The 16,963-nt window shown below is 39.4% G+C and overlaps 2 protein-coding genes and 1 long non-coding RNA gene across 5 annotated transcripts; 1 reads left to right on the top strand and 2 right to left on the bottom strand.

The window, feature by feature from the left end:
• Positions 1-71: 71 nt before the first annotated feature.
• LOC111245567 (uncharacterized) lies at positions 72-11,940 on the top strand. Of its 2 annotated transcripts, XR_002671381.2 has the most exons (5): positions 72-2,283; positions 6,431-6,580; positions 6,719-7,002; positions 7,220-7,415; positions 11,457-11,940. It is a non-coding gene; the product is annotated as an uncharacterized LOC111245567 (long non-coding RNA). The 2 variants fall into 2 exon arrangements; XR_015320283.1 differs by lacking the exon at positions 7,220-7,415 and having other exon boundaries at positions 938-2,283.
• LOC111245566 (uncharacterized) lies at positions 10,261-13,320 on the bottom strand. The gene is made up of 2 exons (XM_022794081.2): positions 12,573-13,320; positions 10,261-11,653 (listed from the first exon to the last, which is right to left on the bottom strand). The coding sequence occupies exons 1-2, from the start codon at positions 12,833-12,835 to the stop codon at positions 11,449-11,451; spliced, it is 468 nt and encodes a 155-aa protein (XP_022649816.1). The 5' UTR covers positions 12,836-13,320; the 3' UTR covers positions 10,261-11,448.
• A 1,389-nt stretch (positions 13,321-14,709) lies between these two features.
• On the bottom strand, positions 14,710-16,359 carry ox (ubiquinol-cytochrome C reductase complex subunit oxen). 2 transcript variants are annotated; one of them, XM_086979068.1, is made up of 2 exons: positions 16,249-16,359; positions 14,710-15,293 (listed from the first exon to the last, which is right to left on the bottom strand). In XM_086979068.1, the coding sequence occupies exon 2, from the start codon at positions 15,240-15,242 to the stop codon at positions 15,075-15,077; it is 168 nt and encodes a 55-aa protein (XP_086835194.1). In that variant the 5' UTR covers positions 15,243-15,293; positions 16,249-16,359; the 3' UTR covers positions 14,710-15,074. The 2 variants fall into 2 exon arrangements, with proteins under 2 accessions (XP_086835194.1, XP_086835195.1); XM_086979069.1 differs by lacking the exon at positions 16,249-16,359 and adding an exon at positions 15,633-15,775.
• Between the last annotated feature and the right edge of the window lie 604 nt (positions 16,360-16,963).

Here is a 16,963-nt window from a genome sequence, read left to right as displayed (position 1 = left end):
TGCTATCCCTTAGATTTCTCCCACGTCCGCGTTGAAACACGGTGGCGACATCAGTGGCGGGGGAACACCAGGCACTACCTCCGGCACTGCCGCCACTCTTCGATGTGGGCTTTCTTTGATGTCCCCAAGGGAATCGGGTGGATTGGGTGAGACTTGCAGACCGAACCAGTCAACAGCGTGGGAACGACGACGATCCCGACTAACTCGCGCATTCTCGAGAGACATTGTACCCGTATTCACTGCCCTGGTTTCTCCAGTATCCATATTTCCTCACAGAATATGGCAAACACCCCCAACTTGTTCGCCAGAAAAGAGAACATATTATATAATACTTCTGACACGCGAAGATACCGTGGCGTGTATGAATATGACAGCTGCGTTTTTCCACTGCAACTTCTGGCTTCATTTCCTGTCCATTAATTCGTCTCGTACGATCGAATGATGTACGTGCATTCTCCAATAAAGGCTCGAGCAGCTTTTGTGGTATCCATTGTCGGATTGGCAATCTCCGCTCACAGACCGAAATTTGTCGGCAATGTATTCCTTTGAACGCAAACACCTTAAATTTTATTCCCGATACAATAATGTTAAAGTAAACGGCTTCATTTCATCCCCTCTCTCGACGTTTTTATCTGTAGACTTAGTCTCCTATATTTAGTTAATTAAACCGCTTACATATCCTGTCCTATTCGTCAACAATCAGCAGATCAATACGTAGGCAAAGATGTATAGTGCAAATGGACTTGCACTGCCCCGACCGGGCAAGAATCGATCTCACTTGGACATATTGTGGAGGCCCTGTCCATGGGAAAAGGATGGTAGCGTGCTACCGAGCCCGGGATCGTGTCGATCCAGACGCTCGTGTGACTGACACATGCAGCCAGCAAGCGTCTTCGTGGAAACTAACAATGATAGATAGAGAGAGAAAGAGTGAAACCATCGTCAGTGTTAGAAATAGCCAATATCCAACGTCCCCCAAGGCTCTCGAAGGCTTCATAGAAGCTTGCTTCACCGCTTGCTGTCAGTCACCGCGCGCGAATCGCCGACGGCGATGCCTCGAGGTTAAGAGCGGAAGCGTGCCGGACGTGTGGCTCACATCGGTACACTGCGCATATGTATCGGGCATAGTCGTACATCGGAGAAGACACGAAGATAATATGACGGAGGGGCCATTTCAAACCATGTACCTGCGCTCATTGGCTGCATGAAGCGCACTTTGTGACGCTGGTGTGTTTCTCACATGGACGCGAACGCTTAAATCTGTGCAGTATGTTCTTGTCGCCACCGTCGTTTTATTGCTGCACACTGCGGTCGACCTGATATGACGCGCCGAATAGAGAAGCTTCGCAGAGAAGGTGTTCGCGTGCGACGACCGTTAGTCGAACGCTGGACCATGTGCCTTTGTGCACGTGCACAAGGCAGATATTCGGCCCAAGCATCAATCAACAGCTAGTGCAACTACTGCTACGGCCAGGGCAGCTCAGTTACCCCTGAAGGAAAGGAAGGGGAAGCATTGTTTTCTATGACTTTAGCGGTATGCCGACAATTGACTGACGGCATGCCGGGCCATGCGTCTTCGTATCGTGTGTCTGTGCGTGTGTCTGTGCGTGTCCATGTCAAGTGTACAGATGCACATGTGCGCATAACATTCTGCTACAATTCGATATGGAAGTGAAATGCATTTTCAACGGTTGCCGTTAATGGCTACCATACCTAGCCAATCTGCAAATAATCTGTTGATTGTTGAATGCTGAATGATGATAGCAGACTAACCTAAACCACCATACCAAGTAGCTTTAAGTTTAATTGCAAATACGTTATAATTGCACCACCACGAGGAGTTGGGGTTAAGGGGCAAAGGCTTCAAGAGAGAGATTTTAAATACAAATATCTACAAGCACGTGACAACAGCCGAGTCAGTGTTTGGACGACGAGTGGGTGCGTGCGTGTGTGGCACCACACGCGGCCAGAGTACGGGTGTATAAGGCAACGTGCGCGGCTGGGCACGTTTCAGTTCGTGTTTGCCTTCAGACCTGCGGAGATTTAGCTGGGTAGGATCCTGTAGCATGTGCCAAGTGCACCTATCATTGAGTCCACACGTTGTAAGGTGGGCAATAAATTCGTTTCACTGTCTTGCTTATAGTGGTTGGAAGAGGCTTGCTATGCCGACCCATATATATCAATCAAATTTTATATACTTACCTTTGTTGATAGTAATCGAAAGCCTCATTAAAAACTTCCATGATTAAATGTCAGCAACGAAATACCCCAATGTCAGAAAAGGTATGTAGAAGGATTTAAAACATGTTTTTGTGATATGGCTTATATGAGCCTTGTTTAGTTTAGAAACCTTAGTTTCTTAAGAAATTCGCCAGACGTCCTAGAGATGGAGCACCTACAGGTATAGTCGAGCACGTGGAAGTCTATTTTTCTTTATAAAGTTTACGGTAGAACTCATGTACGCTAATGTAAGTAACGACATGCCTGTTTATTCGATACGTTTCTTTCCACTTGCTATTCCTCATCACACTCGAGGCAACGAAATCTTTATCTATCTTTATGATTTTTGCTCCCAATTCCTAAGATTCATCTTGAAGGCTTCCATTACTGGCAACTCAAATCGACGACGTTGGTCTTTGGACAGCAGTAGCGAGTAAGCTAAAAAATACGCAACGCAGCTTCGGGTCGCCATGTGTAGTTCCAGTGCTCCTTTTAGGATGAAGGCTTTGAAGCAAGTTAATTGTTGATCTTGTCCATTGTAGGACCCTTCCATGCCTGCATTCTAGACGTAGCGGTTGTAGGTACTTTGAGATCGAACGAACTGAGAGCGGCTGGATGCTAGACACAAGCGATGAGGGGATTTGATTCCCGATACGGCCAGCACTGCCTTCCTGCACCTTTCGGTGACGTGAGTAGTAAAACTTCTGATTTTTGTGCGTAAACAGGTATGCTGAGCAATAAAATGAAATTGTTGAAACCGCTGATTCGCGCATGTTGACCGTCATGACAAGCACCGAGTTACAATAAATGTAAAAGAAATTCCTTGGTACTCCCCGGAGGACTCAAATGTGAATCGGATATCATCGACTTGAATGGAATTACTGAGTATTACGATTTCATATCGCGTAATAAAACGATAGGATACTCAGCCGGTATACAGACAACTTTTTCGAAATGCAAGTACTTCCGCTCCGGGATGTATGAATCTAAACTAATACAGAATACACTGGGCGAAAACCTCTACAAGTACTATGAAGCGTACCAGTGAGGCTGACATATTCGTAAATAGTGATTGTAGTATCAAGGTATCTCATCTGAAGCAACAAAAATCAATCTCGATTAAGACACCTTCATGAGAACAAGGTAAACCCAAATTACGAGCGAGCTGAGTGTGCAGAAGCACTCTACTACCTAAACAGAAATTGACACCAGAGAAGACAATTCGTATAATTGACAAGAGTAGGAACGAGTAAATAAAATCCCTCATCTTGTGGAACTTAATACCATGTAACGACCTGAAAGATTTAGTCATGTTGAAGTTAAATCAAACAAGTAGATCTTCTTTAACTGTTAAATAATAGAACATTTAAAGTCTAGATGTCTTTTGAAGTATTCTCATATGTTTTAACGAAAAAATAAAAATAAGAGGAATTATTAAAAATCTACCTTTGGCAATCTTTGAAAGACTCGAGCACGTTTTTAAACACAGCATCATACAATAGCACTTCTCGATATCTAGTAAGTTAAGGACAGAAATAGACGAGAGCAAATTTAAACAGGCGTAGTTCACTTACTACACAAAGTTAATAGTGATTGTGTGTGCATTTCTTAAATAAAACACGAGCGTTCACTGAGTTAACTAAAATAAAGCTATAGTCGATGATAGGCTAGCTCGCCTAATTTATTTGAGACTGCTATCTTAAGCAACTTCTGGAAGTGTTTCCAAACAAAGATCCGAACCGGATCTTTGTTAAAATGCTTCCTTGAGATAAGCTCAGAAATCAATATCAGAACAATTTAACCTCAACTACCACACGGCTTTTGTCGAGTCTGTTTCTCTATGTTGACATTAAATAAATCAATTATAGTTATTGTCAAAGTAGTCAATAAGCAGAGCATCGGAAGATTATACTTAATTGTTAATGCAAACGTTCCACCAACTACAATTATTGTTTACACCGTTTTACAATATCACGAACCTTGTGTCCTTCCATGCTAATTATTTACACGTATCAGAGCAATATAGGAAACTATTTGAAAATAAAAATATCTCAACTTCCGTACTCAACCACGCGTAGAGCCTGAAATTACTATATATTTTTAGCAAAAGCCATCGAGGATCTCAACTTTGTGTTGAGAACGTCCGTATTCGACAGTGAGCTTTCCCCGAGCTTCGTAAAAGATTCACATAAATGCTCTCAGGTTCGTTTCGAAAGATAATCCGACAAAAAAGACCTTAAACCTCCACACTGACACATCCTTAAGATATGTGCGCTTTGTACTTCCAGAAGCACCTTGAAGTCGGTATGTTTCGAACATCGTTGTGACCTAACATGTATATACAAATTGGGCAGAAGACAGGTTGACGGTGGGATATAACGTAGGGCTAGAGATAAGAAAAATAAGCTTTTTAATTGGAAAAAAATTCATGCCCCTTCAACTATTTTGTACGCTCTTCGAAAGTGGAAATTTAACTTCATAATTTTCGGTTCATTCTGTAGAACCCCGGGCCGTCTAACAGGAACTCTTTGCAGATTTACTGTTATGCTATTTAAGTGTGGGTAGTCCAGACTATAATCAAATAGCACATCACTACAAGCAATACTGCATGTAATCTCTTCAATAACCTTTTGCATATAAAATCGGTTGCTACGCATGTAGGAAATCAATCCGAAGTAATACGACATCCTCCCTAATGGCACAGGACATTCTTGTAACGGCCGGTTTCCAACCTCCGAAGAACCTTTAAAGCACTGTTTGTTGCTAACTCTCTGCACAGTTTCTATGTCTTTATTTAGCCGCCGGACATTTATGATGCTGAATCTTTTACCTCCATCAAAGCTCGCGTCAGTCTGCATCAAAAGTGATGTCTTAGAAATATTGTAATAGAATATCGGTAACGTATCTCGTTTTTGATGTTTGGTATTTACGCCGTTAGGCTATACATTAGGCGCCTGGTTCCTTACATAAGTTTGTTTATGCCCGGATTTGAGCTTCACGTATCCCTAAGCAGATAAACACGCCAGCTACTGCATCATCACGAGGATAACTAGAATATCGGCAATCAATTATTCTCTTTTATTGGTATAATGAGCCTCCTTAGATAACTTATATATAACGTGATGGAAGTATTTAGATCAAAGCAACACGAAAAATGTGTAAGGACCACAGCTACATGCTAGTTATTTTCAATCAATTATTACTTAAATGATTAATAGGTAACAAGACCTAGCTCTAGCTAACGAAAAATGTGGAACAAGAGTTCCGCTAGAGCCCTCTTTATGCATAGAAGGATAGCTATTACTGACTTTTTTTTCTAATCGAATTATCGATGTTATAACGAAAATCTCCTATACAGAAGACCTGCTAGCAACACGGTTTAAGGTTTCAGGCAACCTAGCAATTCCGTCGAAGGGGTATGGAAGTTCGAATAGGGTATGGAAAGAACTGAGCTTCAGAACGAACGTACTTTTTACAAAATATATCTAAGATATCAAATATAAACTGTTTTTCATGCTTTTTTGGCATCTAGGGCCAGATCAGTGAATTTTGAGACTACAGACATTTACTGAGAGACTTGCATACTTTCCTCTAAGTGATTTACGTATCGGTACCCTTAAGATACGCATACAAGTGATCCTTAGAGATCTGCTTGAAGATATTCTCAGAACATTTAGTACCCCAGTAAGTGGATCAAATATATTGAACCACTAGCTTTTTTGTTCCAGCGTACTTTGATTGATTTTTGCCTTTTTTTCTAGCGCACTACTCCATCATCTTTTAACATTTTCGGTTAGGTTCTGCTCCTTTCGTACTGTGATGGCATACATGCCGCTTTCTTTCTGGCGTCCCTGCTGCAAGTTCGTCCCACGTGCAATGCGAGCATCGAAAATTAAATATACATAGCTTCATACCCATGGACTCGGGTAACACTGGTTCAGTCACGCGGTCACGTTAGAAAATCGGGAAGCTGTACAAGTCTTTCTGAATCTCATAAGAACACTTTTCTTACAGTCTCCGTCTGACTTTTTTGCCGCTGTCATTAGAGATAGAAAATGGCTTTAGCAGTAACAGCGAAAACAGTGGCTTTTTCTACATCGCCTTGAAAATAGTGGCTTTTTCTACATCGCCTTGAAAATAGTTTGCCCGTAGTACTAAATCAAAGAAAAAAAATTTATAAATAAAACTTCCTTTCGTTGTCTTATTGCAGTGCCACGAAACGTTGAGTAAATGGTCGTGACGTTATCATGAACCTTGCTTGGCACTTCCAAATGGTTCGAGTCAAGGGCTATTGAAGACGCTATAAGAACTACGCAAAGACGGATCGAGACGATGATCCAGGGTTTGTTCGAATCTAGAGGTAAGATTAGACTGATCGGACAAGCGCCTTTGGGAGTTTGCCTTTTAGCCTCAAGCTACACAGAGAAAGCGATAAAATATGGCAAGTGCCATCAAAATGAGATTTCTTTTTATCATTTTAATTTTCTCTTATCTTCAGAGCCATGGAAGGCCTCTTCCTGCAGGACAAAGTTTGGCTATTTAGCTGTCGAAGGCGAGCGTAAAAAAACGAAGATAAAAAGCGAAAGCGATCAGAATTCAAGATCACGAGAGCGAAAACACATCTATCAATTCCTACAGTTTCGCCAAACCTCGTCCCCACGAGCAGCAAGCAGTGGCTCCCCCTGTCTTAGTCATGAGCCCTATGTATCTGCAGCGTAAAACGCAAAAAAGATTCGAGAGGCATAGGCCGATTTCGAACGCGAGCTCGTGAAGCGCAATTCGGTGAGCCGACAAAAGATGGCAAGCTACGCCGGCTGGTGTATTTTAAAGACAAGAGGATGGTTTAACTTTTTGTGTATGAAATGCGACAAATGAGAATATCCCTTAAATGAGTGGGTCAGATGTAACATAGCGTACCTGCTGCTGTATTTATTACTAATTGAATGCAATAATTTATTTTATCATATAGCTTCTGTTTCTTTTTCTGCCAAAACTGAAGCCTCATCTTCGGACAGGAAGGTTTACTTGTATCAGTGAAATGCGTGAGTGCCTGTTTCCCGTAATAGCGAGCAAAGACACGTTCGAATTTACAGCTAGATAAGCTCCCCTTCCGAATTTGCCACACATATCGGTGACCGCGAACATACAAAGAAACAAAACGTATGCCTTCTGCGTCCCACGTCGTTGCAGTCTCGGTGAGTCCATCCACTTCCTTTTATGCCAACCGTGTTTTAATTTGTATTCACTCTGTGGTGTCGTCGACACTATATAGCTATAATATTCCGACAAATCGGCTAATTTTGGCTCATCCGGCAGTTTGTTCCTACAAGCATCTGGAATAGACCACTAAATGCACTGCTCTTCCGGGCGCTGTTTGAGTCGTATATCAACCTGTATACACACTATAGTATAAGATCTCTGTTTAACCCAGACCTGCTGAACCCAGCGTACCTAGGTTTTGCTGCCTCTTTATACCAACATCTTTTGGCTTTTGCAATTTTCGCTAACGATGGACGCACTAACACAGCTACTTTATCCGTCTGCAGTAGTTCTAGCTACTGAACTCCTGTGCAGTAGTGGAAATAATCAACCATGGGCTGTGAAAGGTAGTAGATTTTGAATAGACCCCCACCAGGATCTACTCCAAAATTTGGCTGAACTCTTCAGGTCGCGGCACGAGGTCCTTGATAAATTTACACTGTCAGTCCTGCTATTTTCTCAATTTCTGGACCCATTAGAAGTCGATTGAACAACGTACGTATTATATACACCACGTTTCGAGTTTATCAGCAGCCGCCCATTGAAACAGGGCTAAACTAAGAAAGCCTAAGCTGAACTTAAAGATTCCCACGGCATTTGTTAGAACTGTTACATTCGCTATTACAGAGTCCACTAGCTCTCGCCAAAGCTTGCTTCTGCCACTGCTGAGGTAATGTGAAGGCGTTTTTAGGCGAGCGTTTTATAGCTGATGCCATAGCAATATCATTCTGGTACTACATCACGGAGCTGCGAACGAATCGAAACCTAAAACACGGGTTAGAGCTAACCGACTTGTGGCAGCAAAGCTTTTGCATCACCACAATCGTTCGGAGAATACAGGGGCTATATTTATAGACGAACGTTACATCCAAGAGTGTGAGGCGTAAGCTCAGCAAATCTCAATCGGATATAGATGGAAGTACCATTAATTGAAATTATGGGACGCAAGAACTCCTTTTTCCCTTCGGAGCTTTTCTTTGTTAACTTGAAATTGTGTTCGCCGTAGAAATCGAATAATGGCCTATGATAAAGATCTGTTGAGAAAATTTATTTATTTGGAACCCGCTTGTGTCGGTGTATTGCAGTAGTTCCATAACGTTTATCCATATATTATACTCTGTGCGTATCCCGCTGCACCGTGTTAAAATCTTTTTAATATATTTGGGCTATATCCACTGACAGTTGTGTAAACCTCCGCGGTTTATAAATTGTAGTTACAATATAATTTCAAGATTCCGCCTGCTTACAACGAAACCGAATAATAGATACATGTTGAGTTTGTATTCCTGGCAGTTTGTCATAAAATTCTATGACGAATTTCTCGAAACGTATACGAACTATAATATTTTGGCAAAGGTCTCATATTGGGTATTATCTCAACTCGACTAATATATAAAAAAAATTTTCACTTCTACTGCATAGAAGGAAAATGTAAGTAACCGACTTGGAAACGAAGTCAATCGAGTGCCTGGTATTCGTCCAAATAATGCGGCATATCCTGAGGCGTCCGAGGCGAAATTCATGTGACCCGGCGCGACTTGATCAATTAAAGTGCGTAAAAAGGTAGCGACAAAAGTGCCACAGTGCGGAGGCATTGGTGAAAGCTTGCACCATAAGCAAGAGACCTAAATTGGCCATTGGTTTTTCATCTCAATCTAAACCAACTGCCAAGCTTTTTAAACCGGAAATTTCTCTGGAACAAGAAGCTATGTATATCGTTACGTATGATAAGTAATCCGATTCACATTTTTTCTTTTTTTTTTCAAAAATTTCCTTTTTTTTAAAGTTATTCATTCAAAACAAAGTCTCATATTCCTATGAATATAGCGTGTATATGTTCTTTAAATAAAAGCTACTCAATATCGATCGAAACAGCGTTATGCAATATTGGTGAGGCTGTTTTAAAGAATTGATTTAGAACTCAACCCAGTAAGAGATACAGGTTTATTAGATATTAATGGTAACTAGAAATTAAATCTGGTTTTGTTGAAATAAATTGATTTTTCTTAATTTTTTACTTTAAGAATTTTAGTTCATTGCCATAGTCTTTAGTTATTCTTATATTTATAAAATATTAGGGGGTAAATAGGATAAGCTTTCTATCTATACATAATCCGTAGCAGTTACATTGAGTTCAAAATATATATATATATATAACCCATCCATACACTTATTTACTCTACTGCCGTACAATTCTTAAAGAGTATTCTTCGCAAGCCTTTTTTAACTTATTTCACATGACTCTACACAGATACACTATGCTGCTTATATATATATTGGCCTCCTTGTTAACTCTGACCAATTAGCACGAATCTTTGTCAGTATTTTTGTCAACTTTTTTCTAAGCTTGCACGAAGTCGGCTTCGACCGTTTGAACTGAAAACGCTGGCCGGAGTCATGTAAACATTGTGGAGCGGCCGTCTACTATGATATGATATATCATGCTTTAGCTGATTTAGTTTAATTGTCTGACTTACGACAGCGCGAGGTGCTACGTCTCATAAAATTGCAGAAGACATATTGCTTGCTACAGCTCTTCGAATGTAACGCAAACTAACAAATGTTCATCCTCTTTTTTTTTTTATCAACAACGGCTTAGAAAGCTATCACTTGGCTTTTAGGCACATCGGTGACTTTTCCTTACGACAAATGAATACAGGCCTATGTTTATCTATATATGTCTGTTTTTCTCTATACTTGTCCGAGTAAATGGTAAATGTCGTAAATCGATAATTTACAATATAAACAAAGAGGTGCCCCTTCTACAAAGTTCCATTATCATATTATTAACCTGGGACTCAGACTTTATTTAACCTTATTATAATTAGGTAACAATAAGTTGGAAACTCTATTTCAGTGAGATCAAACATCTCTCTCAATAAAGCCAACATTTCATAATATATTTATTTGAGTACGATAATCTGTTGACACGTACTCTTATTACACTATCACCATAGTTTTCCGGGATTACCTCCAAACGAGACGGTCATTATATCCACGTAAATTTATGGGAGCGTTCCTTCGCAGTATATCTATTACGCACAATATAGTGTGGCAAAGTGTTCTGCCTTTCACCTATATAGATTTGCCTTACTTTTACACGGCCAAATCTTGCCGACTTACTCAGAGATTCACCGTATCGTTGGAAACGTTTTTTTCTTTCTTTAATACTCAAGTATTTACAATGGGAGAGGGTATTGCTAATATAGAAATTTACAGAGATTTCATTTACAAATTAAGCAATCACGTTTTAGTACAACACTATTTAGCTACAGCGTTCGTTCGGAGACAGCAAATTTTGCTCTTAGAACTCATTTACATATAGCGTACATAAGTAGTGAAACCTCTTATTACTTATTTCGACAAACAGTCTCGCATGAGAACGTCTCGACGTTATTAAGCGGCGTTCAACGACATTTTCTACTTCTAGTCAAATGGTCCTCTATAGAAAACAACACAGTATTCGGAAGCAAACGATATTGGTGAGCAATGCATGTACTACGTTGAATGTGCAGTCGATCTATTCAAGTGAAGTTATCGATTATTAACTTGTTCCACTGTTTACTTTTGAGATTGATCGAATCGCATTCTTCTACTAGCAACACAGTTGGCACACGGAAACCATTTGCCATCTGTGCTTTTACTTCGAAGCATTATTTTATAACCTATGGTATATTACATATTTCGATGTGATTTTATCTTCAAAGAAAAGGTCACACGATCTTTCTTTGCTGATGTAGGAAAATCCAATTCGTACGGTTAACAAAATTAGCTCGATGATACCACCAACACAATTTCTAGTACGTAGCTCGTGTGCGCGTGAACTTGTGGATTCTCCTACGAGTATTCTTACAGTATATTATGCTATAATATCTAAGTAGTATTATTACAGTACAGCTATGATACCTATACAGTATCATTAGAGTACAGATTACATACAGCAAAAGCATTTTTTTTTTTGTTTTTTTGTCACGAAGTATCGGAGCGACTTCGCGCCGATCGCCGTCTGGGCAGGCCATCGACGTGCTCTTCCGGAAGATTACTTCGCCGAGCTTTATCAATTTCGAGAATCTTTTGCACCGCCAGGGATCGTCGGTAGATTTTCACGCCTTCACGCTTGTAGAACAAGTCAAGAATATCGCCCATCGTTTTGTCCGGCAGGTACTCAAGATACCTGAAATAAGTTGCATTGCATGCAATACAAAAAATTACAATTTAGCAAACACTAAATCACTATTTAAACTCTGCACAAATGAAACCTTCAATATCTACAGATTTGTATGACCCGGCTGGCTCGTAATAACGGTTGAAACTGGGTCTTCAATAAGTATAGGTTAATTAATTGTTAAACCTATCGTAAGCCCGGACTAGACTGAACCATAACCAACGCAAGAAGTATTCGAAGAGTCCTATATTCGATAATCTCGGAATATTATATACCAAATAAACATAGAACAAAAATTTGAATGGGTCATTTAATCTACGACGCAAATGAATTTCGCTAGTGCAGACTATCGAACTTAGAACAAACAAATCCAACTACTTAGCAATATCACATCAGGCAATATTTGGAGTATCACGCAGTGTACACGTATTGAGTCACGACAGTGACGTTTTTCTTAACATTAGATGGATAAAAATGATGAGCACTATATGATGCCCTTTCGTGAGATTATAGAGGCAAAGCGGGAAACACGACATGAAGAGCGGTCGATTTGTCTGGTGCTGAGGTCGGCACTGCTCGGGACTGATTTATTGTTTAATTTGTAGAAATATTTATTAGAACACTTGCAATGGCCAGCCAATATCATATGGAAGCATTTGAATCAGTTAGTAAAACGACACATATTACGTGAAAATCGTATACGAAGCACACACACACACACACACACACACATATATATATATATATATATATATATTAACAGCAAGGTGACAGTTTTCACGCAAAAAATCTTTCCAATCTTTTTCGCTGTAAATCATCAGCAACAGAGCTCATTACAAATTGCAGACTGAATTAAAAGTTCATGGATTCACAGTCAAGTATTCATTTTTCATTTCGTTTTTTTTTTTATCTAATTGTCGACACGGACCTGGGAAAGTCTTGGGCATGCCTTCGAAAACATCGACCGTAATTAACAGTTTCCGCCGAACTCCATTTTACCGGTCGGGGTATAAGTTTTTCTTCACCTTCCTCATATTCCGGAGTGAAAACTAAATCTGCCGGATGCTCCGGAGAAATTCGTCCCTCTCTATCAACGACAACGTCCGGCAACACCTCAACTTGGAACTCGGAGCCAACTCTCGGCTCTTTCGGTGGAAACTTCAACCTCTCTAAAGACAAAAAAGACTCCATTGTCTATTAAATGCGTCGCTGTGATTCCCATAAACTTTGAACGACAGAATGCCCTTGCAGAAAGTGTTTCCTTTAGATCAATATTTTACAATGCACCAAAAACCTCGATGAGCCCAAAGGCACGACATCGTGCACGAGCCATTCATTCCCTTCCACGTTCTTTTATCACACACAAACACACTCCGTATTGTTTCTTCGAAATACGCATAATCTAATTCGCCCTAAACAACTTCGATATATCGAAGACAAGGGAAGCGTGCAAGGCTTCTCCTGGTTGCCTCCGGCACTACAGTTTGTAGGGTCCGCTCAGTTCAGTTGAGCCGGATTGCACTGGGCTGATGCATGTGGCTGGCCCTGCTACTTGTTGGCCGGTGAAGTCGCTGGCGGTGTTGATAGAGGGAGAAACTTGGGGGTATCAACACACAGGCAGTTTGTCGTCTGAAACAGTATTACCCGGGTAGCGGAGAAAAAGCTGAGAAGCGCCTCCTACCGGCACGCTTATGAAGTGCCCTGTACCCAGCTTTAAATTGCGATGGCAGAACAATCTTACGAAGGCAGAAGATCTCGCGTATAATAGAACAAAACAGAACGCTTGCTTCTGTTTTAAAACAAAAAGTGTTATCAAAGTCGAAGAGAATAGATGATATGCAGCTGATCATAATGGTTTTCCTTACTATTATTGTTATTATTACTACTATTTTTTAGACGAGAGGAGATATTTTTAAGCAATTTTGGAAAAAAATGTGAAAATATAATCCTTTTTTTAACCTCTAATACCACTTTTATCATTACACAACGATGTTAAGGTTTAATATATTGAGTTCATAGTGTATATGAAGTAAACTTCCTATCATTGCTTAATGCGTGAATATGGTGAACTTACGAGAAAGATTTTCATATACTTAAGTCTATTGAATTACAAGCAACAGCCTTATCGCGATAAATAGATTGAAAGGGACATCTAGAAAATCTAGATAGTAATTATAACACATCGAAGGGTAATAGTTAAAGAAAATATTGATTACCGGGAAAGGAGTCTAGATCAGAGAGATATAAATCGTGCAGGTTGCAATTATCATTAAGTTAGGTATTTTACCCTTCGATATATGGTGTGGCAATAAAATCAACGCAGAAAATCTGATTAAGTGCAATTATTGAGTAAGCTAGCGCAAAGGAGTCCTCGCTGGGAATATGGGATTAAAGAAGGCAAGAAATAAACATCAAAGCAATTTCAAGTGAATATTTAAATTTAAAGAATAGTTTTTAGAGCTCTGTTATTCAATAATAAACCAAACAATCATAAAAAAGTTAATCCCTGAGATTAATTTGCAAGCTTACTACATTATGCAAGTGTCAATGCAGAATTTATCCATCTTATGCGAGGATTTAATTTTATACAACTCCTAACGTCGCATCTAATGGAAGATTGGTTTGTAATTAGAATATATACGAGCTATATTGTTCTGTAAGCATCTCATAAAATGAACATCTGTATTTCCTCGCCTCGTTTCGTGAACCCGTTAGCGCATCTCTTCCTACTAAGATTTAATCTTTTATTTTTTCACAAGAATTATCCCTTATTTTTGTATCTATTACATTTCAGAACTGCACTACTATTCATATGGTGAAAGAAAGCTAAATCACACTTATGTCGAAAAGGATATTTTACAAAACATACGACTAATTTTCTTCAACCCTGAATATTTCAATTTCTGATGTACCTATTTTAATGATACATTTGCAATTATTTTGTAACCACATTGACTGGCATGCATCCTAAAGTAAAGCGGACCCTATGATCGAAGTCTTCGAGGCCGTTTCTAAGCGATCTCTTACAACGTGTCTTTTTATATAAGTAACAAAAAAACAAACACTATGATCAGCACGACGCGCCAAACTGATCCGATTAGTTTGCCGCCAAGTAAAATTTATTTATGAAACAGCCTCACATTGTTGAATTAATCTGACACCGATTTCTTCTGCCACATCAGCTCTCGCTTGTTGGCCCTGCTCCGTCGTTTTATACAATACCACGCATCTAATGTTTTTGGTACGTACATTTTTTAATCTTGGTTGTTGTTCTTTTCTCCACATGGTATTTATTTCTATAGTAAAGATGCACGGCTTCGGCTTGAATGCGTACTTTTTGAACAATTCGAAGCACTTCGCATTTAAACCTGATCATATTTATAAGTTAAAACCCATCCTCATTTGAATCTCAACTAGTTTAGCATATCTACTACTTTCTGTATTGGTGCTCAATATGCTTCCATAGTTTGCCTTTATTGTAACTGTCGAAAATCATCTCCGCAGCGACATCAGTCGCCCGCTCAAAGAAAAACGCGCCTGTGATCATAGCCAATGCTAAAGTCGACGAACGCTTGAAGATTAGATCGTAAAGACCCATGTTGTATTTAGTCGAAGGTAATTCGTCAGGGACAGTCGAAGTCAGCAACTCCTGTATGGATAAACAATGAGCAAAATTAAATGTTTAATTTATAATTTCATGGCCTACGAACGGCCCCTCACTGAATCAACATTAATATGATCTATACGTACATAGTAACATTATTTAGCACTACACAAACAAACCAACTACAAAAAAGCTTCCAATTTGTGGTAATCCAAGCTTCTATTTTGCGGTAACGTCTGCCCTTGTTGTGTGTATGTATTTTAGCTAAACTAATTAGTAATTTAGCACATGCTTATAAGCCTTCGCAGGCAACCTGGGAGGCTTTGCTCAACTCTAACACTCAAGACATTATCTCAAAGATGGGAGAGATGGGGTGATACGTACCGAGATAACAGTCAGCAGATACCAGTAACTGTTTGAGGGGCACTTGTTATAAGCGTAGTAAAAATGTTACCACGAAGTGGTGCAAAAAAATTCAAAAAATTATGTTGAAAGAACCCCATTTGTAAGCCCGGCATGACTGGCCACTAAAAACGAATACACACATCAGAATGCACATACTAAGCGATCATTTACAGTACACAGGGCTAAATTTTGGCTTATCGAAACCATGAACTCGGCATGCCCCTCGAAAAATTTTGCAAAGGTTAAAGTAATTGGAATATGCGGTCGGCACGGAAGAGGATCTTGTTTAAAAAGGCTTCTGACAGTACTGCTGTAAGATATCCACCGCGTACTGTCCGTTCGCATAAGTTTAAATAATTTTTTACTGACAGTTTTTACCTAAAACCAGAGTTTTATTTGGAGATCCTATTTAGAGGAGAGAAACAGAGTTGTAGCCATTCGTGAAGACAATTAATCGTAATTAGTTAATGATAATTATACTACCTATATATCCTATTGCACGATTAAGTGCTACCTAATTAACATTTAATTGCTTTATACGCTTTGAAAATGTTCGGATCATGGTATTTCAGTAATAAATTTTCGAAGAAATTACCTGGTTCTCCTTGGTTGAACACAGCCCGGACGACCTTTTCGATAAAGAACAACAGTCTGGAAACAAGAATAGCCGATTGTGGTACACTGTTTTGAACCACAAAAGTACCACACATTCAAACACAGCATATGAGTAATCTTTTCATATGGTAGTCAACTTGTATACATATCACAATTATTTCGTATATGAAGCAATCTAATTAGATCTCGAAGTCAAAAATCTGTATTACGTTCACTTTTATAATGTTTTATGTGAATGTATAAAAAAAATAGTATCGCCAATGGTGCCACATTTTACCGCGCGATCATTAGGGATCAGTTAACTCATAATACATATTTCGGTAAGTTGCATGACTGACTCAATCCAAGAAGAATCTGTATTGGGCTAAATTAAGTAGAAAATGAATCTAACAGTGTCGGGTAAATGGTACAAAATGAGTAATATGATTGATCTTATGAGACACTGTACCCCAAAGTGTCATCCGGTATTAAACAATACAAGTTGTATGTTTCATTGAATGTAAGCAAAATATTTGTCACATTAATGCGATATGGCCGCACAGAACATGTATTTGTCTCACATGTATGAAATCATTTTTTTAGAATGTTCAAATAACGCTCAAGTAGTAACGGAACTGAAACTGCAGTCGATAACCAAGCGATATCCTAATTTCGTACCGGAAAAGTACTTTTGCAAGATTATTATTTGGTAATAA

This window comes from Varroa destructor, unplaced genomic scaffold, assembly GCF_002443255.2.
Source record: "Varroa destructor unplaced genomic scaffold, Vdes_3.0 BEIS01000002.1, whole genome shotgun sequence".
Classification (NCBI taxonomy): domain Eukaryota; kingdom Metazoa; phylum Arthropoda; class Arachnida; order Mesostigmata; family Varroidae; genus Varroa; species Varroa destructor.
The sequence above is the reverse complement of the archived record's forward strand: the minus strand, read 5'-3'. Positions and strand labels throughout refer to the sequence as shown.